Source organism: Arachis hypogaea, chromosome 13 (genome assembly GCF_003086295.3).
Source record: "Arachis hypogaea cultivar Tifrunner chromosome 13, arahy.Tifrunner.gnm2.J5K5, whole genome shotgun sequence".
Taxonomy (NCBI): Eukaryota; Viridiplantae; Streptophyta; class Magnoliopsida; order Fabales; family Fabaceae; genus Arachis; species Arachis hypogaea.
The window spans coordinates 136730201-136750163 of record NC_092048.1 but is presented as its reverse complement, the minus strand read 5'-3'; the positions used below and the strand labels follow the sequence as shown (position 1 = coordinate 136750163).

Genomic DNA, 19963 nt, shown 5'->3' with positions numbered 1-19963 from the left:
TGTAAAATTGGAGATGCGGGGTATCGATCCCCGTACCTCTCGCATGCTAAGCGAGCGCTCTACCATCTGAGCTACATCCCCGGGTTTGATGAGTTAATATATTTGTCGCTATAAATTGTTTAGTAAGTACTTATTTTTTTACAATTTTGACTTCTAGTCGAGAGAATTGAAACCAAAAATATTAATTATTTTCTATAGTTTAATTTTAATGCACAATTCGGATTGATTTCAACTTTTTTTCCCCCTTGTTGAACTACTTTTTTTTTTTTCCATTTTCAACACCGAACAGCGAACAATATTCAATGTATTTTTTTTCTATATCTACCATCAAATACAGTCACTAATCTTAATTTGATTATATTACGTGATGTAATACATGTTGATTATATTACGTGATGTAATACATCCATTTGATTCCTTTCCTCATTCCTCTCCCCTCTTTTTGTTAAGAACTAGGTCATAGGATACCTCTATTATATTTTAAGATATATTACTTGTATATACAATTACAGCCTAGAATGGCTTCACACTTCTTACTTTGATTCATGGCATTGAAAAATGCACATTAACCATTTGTGAAAAGTCCCCATTTGTTATTTTTCATTCACTAGAAATCCCTCTCCCTCTATACTTGTACTTAATAGCCCAAAACAGGAAATGAAGGAAGTTCAACCCACTCAGCACACACATAAGCCAATAGAACCTCTCTAGATGATAGTGATTAAGGTTTGCCCCAGAAAGCCATGGTTTATGTGATGAGCTACCAGTGATACCATTAACTATTGAAACGATCACTGAACTCAAGTAGTACCCCATAGCCAAAGATGCCCAAGATAGTGATGTGGCCAATGATCTCATCTTAATTGGTGCTTCTGTGAAGAAGAATTCCAATAAACCCGCCAAGGTGAAAAGATCTGCAGAACCAAGGAATAAGTACTGAAATGCAATCCAAAAGAATGTTATTGGTAATCGCTTTGTTGCATCATCTATTAGGCCTGAATTTGTTGCCACATTTTTCCTTTTCACTTCAACAATTGCTGCCACTGCCATTGCAATTATGGAGAGTACTAATCCAATTCCTACTCTTTGGAGGTGTGTTACTCCCATCTCTGTCTTGGTAGTTTTCCTTGCAAATGGAATTATTATGTGGTCATAAATTGGTGCTAGGATCATGATAAAGATCACTGGGAAAACTGGTAATGATGCCGGAGGAATATTTAGGGAACCAAGCTTTGTGTTCATCGTCGAAGCTTGCTCAATGGAGAATGTGTTTAGCTGAGCAAGGCAGCAATTAAGCATAATGGTGCATGCAAATATTGGAAGCATTTTGAGTACTATTTTGACATCTTCTACTTGCTGCACTGTGCATTGGATTGATGAGTGGATTGCTTTGTTCTGAGCTGCACTGTTGAGGAATTTGAGTGTGTTTGATGTGGTTTCATTCTCAGTTTCCTTGTTGCTTGCTTTTGCAGCATCTTCTTGTTCAATGTTATTCCCTGGGAGTGGATTTGAAGGACTTGAAGCCATGTTCACAATAGCATTGCTTGAATCCTTGAGGATGCAGCTACTAACTGAGGCGGCAATTAAAACCTGCTCAAATCAAAGGCATGTATTAGAGTTAGAAATTTATAATTTGAATACCTCTTCATTGAATGTCAATGTAGAACATTAATATGGGACATTATAGGACTAGTATATTAAAACATACTCACATTTTTTTTCTTTACCGATTCTATATTTTGTTTTAATTCTGTTAATATACTATTCAATCACATGATGATGCCTAAGACATTGTCCATTTCTATGATGCTTATATGATTGATTACCTTCAAAATGGTAGTAAGAGGACTTCCAAGAGGGATCTTGTTCCTATAAGTAGAAGAACCAGACAAGAAGACAGGGATAGACAGAAAAATGGTTATGGTAGATATTCCAAACCCCCATTGCCAACCTTTGTTGTCCTCAACCCACACTACAAAAGTAACTGCCACAAGGGCCCCACATGATAAACAGAACACAAAGTAGTTGAAGAAGGTTGATCTCTGCTTCCTCCCAGATGGGGTACTCTCATCAAATTGCTCAGCCCCATGTGCTGGCAATGACCCTTTTATCCCTCCAACACCAAGTGCCACTAGGTAGAGTCCAACAAAGAACATTGCTGCTTTTGCCCCGGTAACTTCCTCACATGGGGTGGCGCCGCCGCATGGCTGCAGTGACGGCACTCGAGCTTGTATGGTGAGCACAACCAGTCCCTGCATAAATTCCAAAATCCTTTATTCTACAATTGTCACAATGATTGGAGAGAATGATTATTTTTACTCTAGAGGAAAAAGTGAGTTGTTATCTTTATCATCAAAACTTGAATCTTATTATTAAAAAATTGATTAAATCAAATAGAAAAACTATAGTTGCATCTGCTAGTGTAGACTTTTTTCTACTTGAGATAAGCTTACTTACCATTCAAGTAATTAAGAAAATAACTTTAGCTTTAAAACACATCTACCTGAAGTCCTGTTCTTAACGTTTTTCTAATAAGGGGAAAAAACAAAAGCATTTCTCTATATTTGGTAGGGAACTCTAAAAACTGCAACAAAACAAATTAAAATATCTAGTGGCCGGTACCACTACAAACCAATTAAAATAGATGTTTTTCTGTCTTAATAACATTAGTGACACATGCCTTTTTTTCTTACTCTTAGTTCCCACCACGTTAGGTCAAGAAATGAAAGTTAGCCCAAGGAGTGATCAAATCACATAATGAGAATTGAGAGCCCTTGTCTCTACTAACATACATACCTAATAACAACGTTGCCAAAATATCAAAATTATGGTACTATTTTATGAAAGGTCAAGTTCAGTGGATAATTAATTAACACGATATCACAAAAGGAGGGTCCCAAAACCACGTGTTAATTGATCCCCAGCTAAATCCCCTGGACTGTAGTACAGACAAGGACTACTTAATTAGATTCCGATATACCGTTGATTAGTAAAATTATAGACTTTAATAATAAGAGGCTGATAGAATATACTTGTCTATATTATCGTTTATCAGCTATATTGGATGGAATAATTCATTGTATCAGTAGACATATTCAAATGAATAGAATAAAAAACAATAACACAAAATATGAAATTAGATGAGTAACATTAATTATTAAAAAAATGCTTTAAAAAAACCTAAAAAGACTCATGAATAAATAGATTATTAAGTTGCCACATAATTCATGACATGACAGAATGACATATTATTTAATTCATATAGTTAATTTCACCTAATATATAGGACAAAATTATATTTTTTGCTGTATACTTTTCTCTTCAATAAGTAGGGTTATATACTTGTATATTTGTCTTAACAATTAACACAATCTTTAAATGCGACGTATGATATGCATGCACATGTATATGTATGTTGCCGTTTTGAGTAAGGTATATCCTCATATATATATATATAGTGTCCTAAATTCGTGATTGCAACTGGTGATGATAATGTGTATCAATTTATAAAGGCAATCAAGTACGTACGTGGTTTCATGAAAACTTCTTTTGACAAAACTATGTGCGAAACATTGCCATATTTAATTGCTAGCTGAACCTACCATACTGCCATTGACCGAAACCATAAGTTCATGAAGATTTGAAGGAGAATCATGTTTCATTAATAAGGCTGGAGTTTCATTTCATCTAGCTATATACCATGAATAGTGAACGGTGAAAATTTAGATGCAGTTAACTTTATGTGAAGTTGATATTTGAGAATCATTAAATGATTTGACTAAATTTTTATCTAATGACTCTCAATTATCAATTTTACGTGAAGTTGACTGCACCTGAATTTTTACTATAATAAAAACTTATATGCAAATGTGTAAAATTAATAATTAATAATTATTGATATGTTTAATTAAATTTTTATTTAATATTTTTTAATTATTAATTTTTTATAAAAATAATTTATATGTGAATTTTATAATCATGAATACTCCTAAAAAATATCATCATATAATGATCATGATGATAGGGACCACACGTGTTAAAGTGTTAGGCGCAGCACAAATTATAGCTAAAGAGATCTGTATTTGACTTGTGATATATGTACCAATGGGAAACTATATATGCCAATTCAATGATGATAATAACGTATAACTATTTCTCACCTCTCTTTATATTAATACTATGCACGTAAGATGTAACTCAACAAAGAAAAAGGTGTAGAATAAAGAAGCTTCTATCAAACTATGTTCATTCATATAATTAAGTGGTGAAAGTGAATTATTGATGATGGTGTTATTGGTGTGTAAATGATGGTTGACTATTTTGTGTTCAAACTATATGCAACCAACACCTTGAAAACTTATAACTAATTATATTGCGCAAATGAGCACAATTCCTGTAAATGAAGTGCTACAATATAGTTTGTCAATAACTTTTTTTTTTTGTCATTCTGTTGATTAACATTATTGTAGTATTATTTTTGGGCTTTAGATATTTTAAAACTAATATAATAATAAATCATTCAATGATAATACAAAATATTTTATATTATCAAAAATAACTCCTTTTTAATGGATAACAAAAACTTTATTGTTATAATTTTCGTCAAAAAAAAAATACAGAGGGTAAAAAATAATACAATCAGTATATATTAATAAACTATTAAGGCCATATAAACCTTAACAAAAAGGGCTATTATTTAAGAACATATACGTCTCAATTAGAATAAAAAAAAAACTATAACATTGAATAGGAGTATTTTTTATATATATATTTTTAATTACTAGCTAGCTAGTTATTAGAAGTTATGAATGATTTTTAATTTTTAAAGTATTGAACATTGATATCCATTTTTTAATTCTTGAATTAGTTTCCCAACATTACTTATTAAAACTCTCTAATATACTACAACATAAAAATATGTATTATTGTTTTGAATACATATTAAAATAAAAAAAACATGTAGTATCTCTCATTTTTAAAATAATTGTCCAAATAAGTTGATCAAGGATCGCTTAATAAAGTAAAGTCCTTGGCACACTCCACAAAATTAAAATACTGTCGTGCGAGAATAAATAAGTCGGTCCAGCCTTAATAAATTCCACTTTCTGACTTTTTCTTCAAATCCCAACAGAAAGAAATATTTTACGGAAAAGAGAAGCAAATTGTAAAAAAAAATAATAATTTAATTTTGAATATATTATTAACATAATTTTTTATATAAATTATTATCCAAACAAGTTAATTGATTCAAGATATTATAAAAAAATCCATAGCTAAAATACACTTTTTATCCTTAAATTGTACTCATTTTTAAATCTTTCCGCTTACCTTTTACTTTTTTCAATTTGTTCTATCATGTTTTAAATTATTTTTAATTTAACTCCACGCTATCAAATTACCGAAAAAGATTGTTGGCAAACACTATCCCTGTCAAATCCAAGTGTATACCATGTTAGCACAATTTATGACCAAAATTATGTTGGTAGAACCAAAATTGAAAATCATTTAATTTAAAATCTAAGAATTAATTCGTGAATAAATGCAACTGATGAAAATTGAGAAGAGAAATGTCAAGGAGTTAATATTTTTTTATTAGTATTAATTAATATTTTAAGTCAATATTTTACTTTGAGGAGTGCTAGAGAGCTAGCATTTTTATTAAATTCTGGTCATCATTTAACCATAAAAAAAATTAAATGATTTTACACCATTAGATGTAATCTCACACCATTAAAAAATTATTGATGACTAAAAACTACAAAATCTGTTGCTCCCTAAACTTTTTCTTTTACTTTTTTATACTATTAAATTTAAAGTTTAGAATTTAGTATAAAAATATTTTTGTAGTTAAATATGAATAAAAAATAATAAATTTTCGTCATGTTGCATTCATCAGTTGAGGATATATATACCTACTATTTTTCCTAAAACAAACAACACAACAAAATTCAACTAAAAAGGAAAAAAATGAAAAATTCAGCCTACTACTTTATTTCATTACTATTATGTTGTCTCATATACTCCAATTACGCAAGGATTAGTAATGGCGTCCCCAACCAGCCATGTTGATTCTTTTGTTATTAGACGGTGGCCACACAAGAAATGTGAAAAATAGTATGTATATATGTATTGATATATATATAACTATATATGTATATGTTGGCCCCCACTAGTAATAGCTCTCACACACACTTCTTTAGGGAGTTACAATCCAAGTCCAAGGCTAACATTGTACTAATGTGAAGAGAGAGAAATTAAAGTCACCCCTTACATCAACAACATGGCTTTTATTTTTATTAATTAGGTTTATTTCTTTTCCCATTTGGTGGCTGAAGAGAAGAAGCTAGCGAATGAGAAGAAAGAAATACACTGATTCTTGACTTGGTCCATAGGATCTTATTATTAGTTAGTGGGAGCGTTCACTCATGGATTTCATGAGGTTTTATATATCTATGACCCTAAGTTGGAGGGAGCCACCCAAATGCACCAAAAAGTGATGTAGAGAATCAAAAGGAGGGGATGGACAGGACATATACATTTGTTGTGTTTTATTTATTATCTTTTAAAAAAAAAGCATATATATGATTTGTTTGATGTTTCAATTCTATGATGGGGATTTGGTTGCACAGTTTTGATGCAACCCCACTTTGCAACTTGTGTTTACAACTTGCACAAAATTGACTCTCATTCTCTTTACTTCAAAGTTCAAGCACATCATGGATTTGAAGGAGCTAGGATCCTTGTTCCTTAAAAAATTCGAATATATATATATATATATATATATATATATATATATATATATATATATATATATATATATATACACATAATTTTCATGACACTTTTGTAAATTAAAATTAAAATTATAAATTTTTATTATTCGAACACTAAAAAGAGAAAATTTAGGGTATAGCAGGCAGCATCAATTTTAGCTTGGTAATGAAGGTAAAAAAAAATGAAATTACCAATATATATGAAAAAAAAAGAAAAATAAGAGTGAGAAATAAAAAAAAAGTTAAAAAGTCAAGTGAAGTCGATTTCACGTGAAATTAATATTTTAAAACTATTAAATGAAAATTTAGTCAAATCAGTCTAATTATCTAATGGCTCTCAAATATCAATTTCAACTGCACCTGAAATTTCACCTAAAAAGAATAAGAATAAAAAAGAAGCAGAAGCAGAAGCGAATTGATACCAGGAATTCGATTAGTGCGCTAACGAGGTAGACGTGATAAGTGGTGAAGAAGGCGTCGGAGAAGAATCCTCCGACGAGGGCGAGGAGGAAGGCCGTTCCCATGAAATTGGTGACGTTGATAGCGGATTCGGAAGGCGAGAAGTGCATGAACTTGCCCATATACACAACTATATTGCTTGCATTTGCCAAAAACGCCAGGTTCTCCATCACCTCCACCACTTTTCATACATATGCACATGATGTAACCATCTCAATCAGTGCCAAAAATACTATATTATTATTATTATTATTATTATTATTATTATTATTATTTAAAAAAAAAAAGCTATGAGATTTAATTTGAGACGGACCAAGAACAAAGAAGGCGGCAAGCATGCCACCATGGCGGCCTCTCAGAGCCGGCTTGTTCCTCCAATCCACATAGCCTTCCCATCTTCTGCTTACTTGCTGATCTTCCAATTCCTGCAATAATAATACATGCTCATTTAATTTTATATATTTTGGAGCACTATATTATAATAATAATATTAAAGAAAAAGTTTTAAGTGTATGAAAAATTCAGTTTTTTTGGTAATTTTAACTGTTATGATTGAAATCAACTGCTAAAACTCTTTCCATGTTATAATAATTATGGGATGAGAGGAGAAAGTGTTTGAGAGAGAGGGGGAAATTAAAGTGCGAAAAAGATGAATATAGAAGATGAAGGAAGAGGATGGGAATCGAACCCACCATGGTGATGGTAGTGTGTGTGAGAAGCTGATGAGGGAGGAAAGGTGTGAGAGGAGATTTATAGAGTGCGGGGAAGCAGGGAAGAACGATCAAGCAAGGCTTCAATTTGGGCAAAATGGTCTATAAACTATGCATCATTATTTCTATGATTCTATCTCACTCTTATATTATTACTTTTCTACATTTATTATGGTCAATACCTCTAGCCCACTATTAATATTTTCTTTTTTCGATTTTTATGGTATTTTCTAATTTGTCTAGCCAAAAAATTATTTGTTGTATATCAAAATTTTATTTAAGAATTTTTCGTTAGATAGTGATGAATTGCTTATACACAAGACGATATTTAATTATTTAATATTTATTTAAATAAATTAATAAATTAATTACTAAATCAAAATAAGTTGGTTAACTTACAGGTAATTACTAGTTACTATATTTCCTATTCTATAAAAATGGTTGAATATTATTTTAGTTAGATAGGTGGCTGGTTTGGAGGAAAAAAATAGCCAAATAATTAAAAGAAAAAGATTTTGAATATCATGATATGTTTAAAATATTTTCAAGATATGAATATGTTGAATATTAATCTATGGCATAAAGTGATGATGCCATTAGGTTCTCGTTCATGTAAATGATTCACTTGCTAGCTAATCTTATATATATATTCAGTAGACACAAAACGTGATTAACATTTTTATTACAAAAAATTTAAAATTTAAAAATTGCTAAACGTCATTGCCGTTTTATTTTTTATATTTATTATTTATATTTTTAAAAATTATTAAAATAAAAATATTATATCGTCATTTTATTTTTTTTATTATGAAAATAGAAAACAACATCGTCAGTATAACACATAAAGAATCACTTTTAAAGATATATAATACTCGTCTGAATCTAATATTAAAAAGTTAAAATCTCAGGACTTTACATTACTTCGAATTTAATTTATATATATAATCTAAAAACTTTTATATAGCTATCTAATCATATATTATCATATTAATTAAAATAATTAACTTTAACCAAATTTACTATTCAAAAAGTTATTTATTTAAAAATATAAATTTAATTAAATAATTATATGAAATTTTTTATTCTTCTCAATACATTAAAATTGAATTCTACTTTTAATTTTAAACTTTTTAATAATTATACAATACATTGAGTCAAACTAAGGTGATAAAAAAAACTGAAGGAATTGAAGTGTATAATAAGAAACAATGATATCAACACAATAGATTCACCATTTTCTTTATCTTTTTTAAATAATTAATATATATATATATATATATATATATATATATATATAGCTACTTCGTATTTTAAAAAAATATATTGTCAATAATCAACCTATGTGTATATATAGATATAATTGATATATATGCTCTTATTTAATACATTGATCTTCACGTACTAGAAAATATTAATCTATCTGAAATCCGAATATATATTATTTAATTTATTTTATATATAAATACAATTAGAGATCTCATTAACGATTTTCCATTAATTTTATTTCAAAGTTATTGCCTTTGTAACATTTTGTTTATAAATCGACTCTTAATAGAAGAGTAATTTAACAAAACATACACAAAATCTCCTTCTTCTTTTTCTTTTACTATTTAACAAATTTGCATTTTTTCCTAATAAAAGTACTATGTATGTACATCTGGAATGTCATATATACCAGCTTTCAGCCGTGTGATTTGATGGCAATATAATTAAAAAATATATATATTAGAACCAACCTTTAGTTAGTCAACTTTAGTATTTACGATTAAAAGTTAATAATTTAAATTTTAGAATTTAAAAAATAAAATAATTTTAAAAAATTATCTAATATTGACCAAAATAAATTAATTATCTAATATTGCTCTTTTAAAAAAAATAATATATACTTTTATCCCTTAAATTTGTCAAAAAAATTATTTTATTTTTAAAATTTTCAATTTACATCAAATATATCATTTTATCTAATATTTTAAAAAATTTAAAAATAATATAACAATAATTTCATAAGAATAACCTTCAATACAAATAAATCACACATAGTTCTATCACGGACTCTTAATTATCAAGTATTATTATTGAATTGTTATTAAATTTTTTGAAAATTTGATTGGCAGTGATACAATTGAAACAAAATAAAAAAAATTAAATAAAATTAAAATAAAATAAAATTTAGAGATATTTTTAAAAAAATTTATATATATTATCATTTTAAAAATCATAAAAATAAATAATTTGTATTTTAGTCGTAAATGGCAAGGATGTCGACAAAAAGAATCCATATCGTTCTTATGTCAGTATCTTATAATTCTCACTCAATATCACTACAAGAAAAAATTACTGATAGTTTATTTTATTTTAACCATAATAAAAATAGTAGCACATTTACCAAAAGTTATACATTAGCTGTGTTATATGTTGTTACAAAATGATTTTAGAGATAATTATAACATTCGTCAATAAAAAATTTTTAATAGTCACAAATCTTATATAATTTGTCACTATAATATATAGCATAATAACAAATATATATATATATATATATATATATATATATATATAATTTTCATTTAAATAAATCAACTAAAAGAAACACTAGTCATAATATTGTCACTAAAAGTTTATTATTACAAATAATTTTCTAATCTGATCAAATAAATTTCTTTGTGTCGGATTATTTCTATAATATTTGATTTGCACGTAGTTGCAAGAATCTGTAGCATTAGAAGTTATGGTAACAAGAATTGGCACAAGTTAGAGCATGTTTTGATCAAATTTGTTGATATGTCATATCAAAACAATTTGGAAATTAGCTTTATATATTGGACTCGTCTATATAACCTATGACAATTAACCCTTCTATTTATTGAAAAACATGTAAATTTCTTGTATATCTACTACTGTATAATAGGAATTTAAAAGGATTTAGTGTTTAAATTTGTTATAAAAAAAATTCTTTAACATATAATTTATAAAAAAAATATGTTACTTTGAGTAAAATAAATATGTTTTTCAAATATAAAATATTTTTATTCAATTTTAAACCTATTTAGATATATTTAAAAAAACTTTTATTATAAAAATAAGTTATTTATTTTTTCTAGAAACTAACAATAATTATAGTTTCTAAAAAAAAATATCTTTCTAGTACTTTTTATTTTTACTATTAAAATTTTGTGAAACACATTAAACAATATGAAAAGATCCTTTTTTATTATGTTTTTTAACAATTTAATAATACTTAAATAAATTATTTCTTTATTAAAAAAAATTAAAAAAATCAATCCAAACTGATTCTAAATATATTTTAAAATTAATAAAAATAAAATAGTATATTCCTTTAAATAAATACCTAGGTATCTATAATAAAGCTTTATCTCTTTTTCCCTTTTTTTTTGGTTTAGCTAACATATATCGTAACTTTGTAAGAGTACATGATAAGCTTGTTATTAGTAAAAATTTTTATTAAAAATATCAAAAATTTAAGTTTTTAATATATTTATTATTTTTATTAAATAAAAATATTTAAAATTTTGTACTAATGGTAAGTTCACATGTTAGCTAAATTTTTTTTTCACAATAATATAACATGCACCTTTATTAAAACTCTATTTTAATTAAAAGTTTATTTATAATGTGTTCTAAGAATATAGGTTAAGATTATAAAATAAGAATATTTTTATTAGAAATATAACAAAACTAAGTTTTCAATGCATTTGTTTTGCATCTATTAAATAAAAATATTTAAAATTTTTTATTAATAGTAAATTTATTATGGTAGAATACATATTAGTTGAACCCTTTAATTAAAGGTAAATGGTTAAATTAGTCATGTTAGTCATTCTGTAAATTTTTTTATTGATGGTGTCAAAATTTGCTAATGTAATACATTAAGTGACACCACAACACACTCCAAGAAGTCTTAATTGACTATTAATATAATAAATTTATAAAATTAGATCAAATCAAAATCTAATTGAAGAAAGAACTTGAGGTATTAGAATCTCTCAATTTGAGGTTGATTTAATATAATTTTATAAATTAATTATGTCAATAGTCAATTAGGAATATTAAGTGCGTGTTGTGATGTTACTTAACGTAACACATCAACAAATTTTGATACTGTTAATAATAAAAGTAATAAAAAAACTAATATAACTAATTTAAAATATTTAAATAATGAATTTGATTAAAAAAAATTTGAAAACTAATTTAAAAAATAAATAATATTTTTAAAGACTAATTTAACCATTTACTCTTTAAATTAGACATTTTAGAATTCTCTTACTTCCTTCAATAGCATTAATTTTGATGTCTCATATCATTCAAGAAGCAAAACCAACCTTTTAGAATTCTCTTACTTCCTTCAATAGCATTAATTTTGATGTCTTATATCATTCAAGAAGCAAAACCAAACCACCGTCCAAGTTCATAGTGCTTATTATATACATATATAGTTTAATTTTAATATACTACTATAGTGTATCATATTTTATATCATTGTCTAATTATATCTATTTTATATCTTAAAAATATATATTTTAAAATTGAAAACATTTATTAAAAAAAATAATTTTTCAATATATTTATTAAAAAGTTTAAAATATTTCACGAATAATAAATTTAATATATATTTTAGAAACACATATTAGCTATATATATACTAGCGGTTCAACAGGCACGATCAGCCGCTTTTTTATTTTTTAAAAAAATTAATTTATTTTTTTTATTAATATATTTTTTATTCTTTAAATTTATTAAATAAATATTTTTTATGTTATTTTAATATTCACGTAATCTTATTTATTTCATATTTTTTACCATAAAATTACTAAATAAATTATAAAAGTACACAATAAAGAGATTAAAAAAATATAGTTAAAAAAATAATGATAATAATATTATCTTAATTTAAAAAGAGTATATATAAACCAAAATACATGTTAGATATTTATAAAAGATAATTTTATTTAAATATTATAAATTTTTATATTTGTCTTTATTTTTTTAAGTGGTATACTAAAATATGAATTTGAACTTGAATAGGTCTTTATTTCTCTATAAATAGTGAAAAACTAAAGAAATGAGAGAGAATGCTTATTTTTTATTTTAAATATCAAATTATAAGAATAATTAATAAATAAAATAGGAGAATATAGTCATTAATGATAACTGCTTCATTTGTTTTGGGTTATAGTGATAAAAGTAAAATAAAAAATATAATTGAACACCAAACTCTTATATAGCTTTTAGTTTATCAAGTAATTAATAAAATAAAATATTACTATTTACAGTATAAATTAAATTAAAAAATATTTATTTCGTAACATTACAGTAGAAAAAATAATTATTATGACAAAAATTAAATTTATTAATTATACAATAACACTTGTGAAAAAAATTCAGAATCTAAATTTATTAAGTATTAAATAAAATAAACTAAAATATTGTTTTTACTATAAATTAAATAAAAAAATACCAACACTTTTAGAATTTAAAAAGTTATATTTTTAAAAATAAATAAATAAATATTTTATAAAACAGCTACTATATATTATACGTGAGAGTAATTGCACATAGTTACATGACTCACCACAAAATTTTAGTATTTAAATTTAAGTTTTAATATTATCTTTATGATAGAACTTTTTCCATATATTCGTTAATTACGTATGTTACATGAATAAACCACCTCTACAGTGAACGACAACTCATATTCTCTATCTTATTTTCATCTGTATTTCAGTAACCTATTCTTCTTATTTTCATCTTATTTTCATCTCTATCTTATTTCAGCTGTAGAAAAATTATGTGTAACTTTTTCTTCAATTTTTTACTCTATTAATTTATCTTTTAATTTGTTTCATTTTTTTACTTCTATTTCTAATTCAAGATGCACTTCTCTGTATGGAATAATTATTATTAGAATAAAAAAATAGTCATTATAACAGAAATTAAAAAAAATAGCAAATAAAAATTAATAGAAAAATAGTTATTCTGATGGAAATTAAAATTGTCAATCATACAATAGAATTATTTCAATTCAACCATGTCGAAAAGGATAAAATAAAATTCAAATCTAAATTTATTAGATATTAAATAAAATAAAATTACATAAAATGTTATTATTTATCGTATAAATTAAATAAAAAATTACTAATATTTTTAAATAAATATTTTATACAACAATTATCATACAAAACTCACTGAATAGTAAAAAAGAGTTGAACATCAAACTCTTATACCCCTCTGTATATTGTTATTTTGTTTTAGTATAAATAATAGTTTTGAAATTATCTAAATATTTTAATATAAATTGTTTAATATTGTCAGAACTAAAAAAATTAAGAAATAAAATTAATATTTCTTCTAAGAATAATTTTCATCAAAATTATAAATACATAATAAAAATCTAAAGTATACTAAAATAGAACCATAATAAAAAAAAATTCAAATATAAAATTAATAGTGTAATTTTTTTAAGTGAACAATTATCAATCATAATACGTTGCATTATAAATATATGTAACATATTATATTAGAAATAATTAAAAGTTTACTAATTATGAATTAAAGCTTTTAAAAAATGATAATTTATACCCACTAATAATATTATTATTGTTCCATCTATTATTTGAATTTAGACCAATTCTACTGTTATTTTCAGTATCTAAATATTTAAAAAATATCTAAATATTTAAAAAGTAAATATATTATTGATATGAGATTAATGTATTTTTAAATTTTATCTAAAATAAAGTAATTTCTTATATAAATCATAACTACTAAGAGTAAAAAAAATATAATATTAATAATTAAAACATAGATCTAAACAAGAAAATTATTATTTATAATTTATAATAATTAATTTAGATAGAGTACCTCAAATAAAATATTGAAGGATAATAATTCTGAACATGTGTCTATTTCTATCTGTGATATGTTTAAAAAAAATAAATTAAATTAAAAGTAAATTAAATAAAAAAACTTTTATCTATATTCAATAATATTAATAAATAATTCTTTGTTAGATGTGCATGAAATCTTCGTGTATTAGCACTTTAGCAAAATCTGAATTATGGTAAAATGCCATTCTTTACAATTTACAACAATTAACAAGTAAATATTGATTTTGTTATATATTAGATGATGAGATTTATGAGTAATTTTATATGGAGGTCCGTAAATTTAAGGAACCACATATTTAATAAGTACCAATCATATTTTAAGATCATGCTCAGTTGAATAATAATCTGATTTGTATTATGATCTTACTAATTATACATGCCAATTTTTCAATTTCCATCTCAGTATTATAAAATATAATATAACAGAGTTATTATTTATTTTAAGTCATCATATCAAATAGTGTAGACGACAAAACAAAAGATGATTGCTCAAATTTATAGTGATTAAAAAGAAGAGTTGTATAACAAAATTCTTGTCATGTTACAGATTTTACAACAATGCCTCCAATTATTGTTTCTTATTACAACGAGAACAATGTGTTGATAACTAAATTATAAAAGTTAACAACTTTATCTAATAACTCATAAATTTCTAGTATTTAATGTAATTAAATATTAGAATTAAGCTGTTAAATAAGTTCATTAAAAAGACATTAATGGTCTTTTAACTAATATAATAACATCTAAATTTAAAAAATTAATTAATCCTTTTTTAATATCCTCTACTAATTAATGATCTTTTATTAGCTAATTAATAATTTAATTAAAAGATATTTTATGTTGTAAATATACTCATATAATAATATTAATTAATGACAAAAAATATTAAAAAATTAATATAGTATATTTTTATTAAATTTAAAAATATAATTAATATAATTAAAATTTTAGATACTATTTTAATATATGCGATTAATCTCAATGCCTCTTTTAAAGTTTAACACTTTAACTTAACGGACAGAGTAATATTTAAAATTTTAAATACAACCACATCAACGTTTTCCTAAATCCTATTCATCCCAAGCCATTTAATTCTTATATATTAAATACATCACACTCACGAGGCTATGGTTTATAATATAATTTTATGGTTTTTTATAATGAATACATTTCATAAAGACATTAATTTATCGGGTAAAGTACTATATATTTTGATTCTGAATGTTTGGATTGAATTTTAATTTTAGTCTTTAACGTTTTAAATGTTTTATTTTAATTTTAAAATTTTTTAAATAAATTCAATGTAATCTTACAATTAAAATTGACAATAATAATTAAAAAAAATAAGTGTTATAGACATTAATAATATTACTAATTAAATCGTATCTTCTTTTTATATTAAAAAAATATAATCAAAATCTTTTTGTAACATTTTTTTTCAATTTTCTTATTTTATAAAACTCCAAATTCTAACAATTAATTATCAGCGCTTCAAAATTAAAAGAAAAAATTTTATATTAGTAATCGTTGGTTCATCGATTTTATTTATATACTGAAATTGAATGTTGTTTATTCTTTAATATACGAATTGTTTGTGTCAGATTTAATGATGAGACAACATTGAACTTGCTTAAAACTTTTTTTAGATTGAAAAAAGACATTTAAAAATTTTTGGGACTAAAATAAAATGTTTAAAACGTTAGAGACCAAATTAATAAGATTCATTTCAAACGTTAAGAACTAAAATATTTCTTTATCCTAATTTATTTTACTTTCTCAATTTTGTTGACAATATATTTTTCTGTAAAATTAAATATATGTTATAAAAAATACCTTCGTTTTTCAAATTAAAAAATCTCATTTTTAAATATATGTACATATATAAAGAAGCTTTTTCATCTTTATTTTAAACATTTTTATTTTAATCACTGTTATTAATTTAATTTATTAAATTCTGATGTATTATTTTAAATATAACGTTCAATGTTGATGATGTGACAAAATACATCACAATACATTTAATCTTGTAGGTCAGCACTACTAGTCTTGCCGAAAGTGATATAGAGTAGAACTGGGGTCAACATAACACACCTCATCATTTGACAGAATAAAATGATAAAAAATATTAAGGATCAATATTTTTTATTAATTTTAGTTAATATTTAATTTTATATTATTAAAAAATAGAATTTAATATTTAATATTTAAAATATATAATATTATTAAATATTGACTATAAATAATAAATTTTGTTGATTATATGTAATAAGTCGTATTACTCTAAAATGATATTGATATTTTTTCAAGTAAAATAATAAATTTGTAAAATACATTAAGGAATTACGTTACATACACTAATTCCGCAAACGAAATTCATGGAGTAAAAGAGGGAAAAATGATGAACTAACGAGAAATTAATATTTATTGGATTCGTAGTAGAAGTAGGTTGACAATATTTTGAGTAAGTAATTAAAATAGCTTCTTAAATTGTATTTCTTAAATAGTCTACTCTTAAATTTTTACTCAGTTGAATCAATTTCTAAAATTTTCAACCTCATCTTTTTTGTCCACATACACTATCTTATCTTCGCTCATTTACGATTTTTTTTTTGCACTGGTTGTAGATTTTTCGAATTTTCACTAATAAAAAAGCATAATTGTCAGAATTCTTTATTCATAAACATTTTTCTTGTTGATTTATTGTTTTTATTTGTTTTTTAGGGTAGAAATTCATGTGCAGTCGACTTCACGTGAAGTTAATAACTGAGAGTCGTTAGATGAAAATTTAGTCAAATCAACAATCAACTTCACATGAAGTTGATTGCACATGAATTTTTAGCATTTTTCTTTTCTTCAATTGCATCCCCCAACTTTTTTTTTTCTTTTTCAGTTTTCCCTTTTCTTCAATTGTGCATTGCTTTTTCTACCCTTCATTTCGTTTTCTGTTTGATTAAATGACTACACTTTAGAAAAATTAAAACAATATATAGGCTTTAACTTAAAAAAATGTGTTGGTTTTAAAATGTTTACAATTTACAAAAAAAATAAAAAATCACGAATAAGTGAAAATATAAAAGGCGTGGATGGAGAACTGGACAGGGACAAACGTGCATGATTGCTATATAAAAAAATTTTGAAAAATCATTTAGACTAAAGGATAAAATTTTTAAAAGAACATCTTTACTATAATAATGTTTTTACTTTTTAACATGTCTCTTAATTTTATTTTGTTATTTATTGCATGCATGCATACAACAAAATTAGCATTAAATTGCATGCAATGAATTCATTCATCAAGTGACCCGTCAAGTGATTGAGAATATGTCCCCATTCCATGTCATTATTGTTGAACACGCTAAGCTACTAATACTAGATAGTTTATGATTTCTGATGCACCTTCAGGATTTATTTTATTTAAATTATTAAGAAATATATAAACTGTAAAAGATTTATTGATATATGTAATGTGTTATATTTTGGATACTATTCGATTTAAGTATAGTTAGAGAACATGCTAAAATATTGACGTATTAAATTATTTTGATTTAATTAATTAGTACACATATTAGGGTAGTTGCCTTGTTGGATTTAATTAGTTAGAAATTAGAATACCATTAGTTAGAAGATATCAGAATATTAAAAGATAATGAATGAATTTTAAAAATTTATATAAAATTCTCTTTTTTAATGAATATATCAGGTATCGATACGAATTAATGTGATGTATCTTTGTTAATTGAACACTTAAATAAAAATGTTTATTTTATCTTTTGTTAAAAATATTTTTGTGTTGTATTTTAACAAGTTTTTATATAATTTATTCAATATTTCTTATTATATATTATTAAATTTTATTTTTTTTTAAATAATAAAAAATATTTAAATTGGACTAAAACCAAAAAAATAATAAATTAACTATTAGATTTTTTTCTAAAATTATTTATATAAAAAAATATGTCACACTCGTCGATATATATATATATATATATATATATATATATATATATATATATATATATATATATATATATATATATATATATTAAAGTAAAATTTATCGTACGAGTTATATCGATAACAAGCTCAGACCTCTTAAAATTTTTACAAATAAAAAATAACTAATTTATATTCGAACCATATATAAAATAGTTACTATATTATTATTATATTATAGATTAAAAGTCATCACTAATTTAAATTTGTTTTTATTTTTAATATAAGCATTAGAAAAAAATAAAATTTTTATAATTAAAGTAGTGTAACAAAATATATATAATATTAATTAATTTTTAAAAAATTATGAAAAAATATTTTTTTTTAATAAAGTGTTATTGAAAAATTAACATTATAAAAGCTAATTTCAATAATATGATATAATAAGTTATTAAATATATTTAATACAAGACACATTGAATATAAACTTTTGTTGAGTTTAAATTTAAATAATTTTTAATTGAATTTCAAATATTAATATTTTAAAGAGTCAGAATATTTTAACATCATCTTTTTCGTATCTTTTTTATTCAGTCTTTAATTTTTTAAATTATAAATTTTATTTATAATTAAGAGTAATATTTTAATACCATCAATTAGCCACACATACAAAAGTATCAAAACAATTCTCCAATCATAATTATAATCTAATTTTATAAGTAATACAATGAAACTATATATAAATAATATAACTAAATTTTATCTATATCTATAGTCACATTTCATAAATAATATAATTAAATTATATTTATGTTTATAATTAAAATATGAATAAAAATACAAAAACTTATAATGATGGTTGATTTTTTTGTTCATATTTTTTTTATTATTTTTGTTGTGAAAAGTTTAATTATTTTAATAGTTAATTATTTTTTAAAAAAGATAATTGAATAACACAAAAAAGTTTATTAAGAATAATTTATTTAGATGTGATTAAAAAATATATATGGTAAAAAATTAATATATATTATTAAAAGATAAAATTAAAATTTTTATTTTAAAATTAAAAATAAAATTAAAGATCATGTTTTTTCTCTCTTTTATAAAATTTATCTACGAGTAATTCTATAAATATTTTATGATGAATAAAAATATTAAATTGGTACTGAAATTTATTTTAGTA

At 23.7% G+C, this 19963-nt stretch overlaps 1 protein-coding gene and 1 non-coding gene across 2 annotated transcripts; both read right to left on the bottom strand.

The window, feature by feature from the left end:
- Positions 1 to 8: 8 nt before the first annotated feature.
- On the bottom strand, positions 9 to 81 carry TRNAA-AGC (transfer RNA alanine (anticodon AGC)). The gene has a single exon. It is a non-coding gene; the product is annotated as a tRNA-Ala (tRNA).
- Positions 82 to 473: 392 nt separating this feature from the next.
- LOC112791886 (protein NRT1/ PTR FAMILY 4.6) lies at positions 474 to 8082 on the bottom strand. Its single transcript, XM_025834904.3, has 5 exons — positions 7925 to 8082; positions 7546 to 7657; positions 7196 to 7413; positions 1827 to 2252; positions 474 to 1590 (listed from the first exon to the last, which is right to left on the bottom strand). Exons 1-5 carry the CDS (start codon positions 7925 to 7927, stop codon positions 601 to 603), a joined length of 1749 nt encoding a protein of 582 aa, XP_025690689.1. The 5' UTR covers positions 7928 to 8082; the 3' UTR covers positions 474 to 600.
- Positions 8083 to 19963: the final 11881 nt, after the last annotated feature.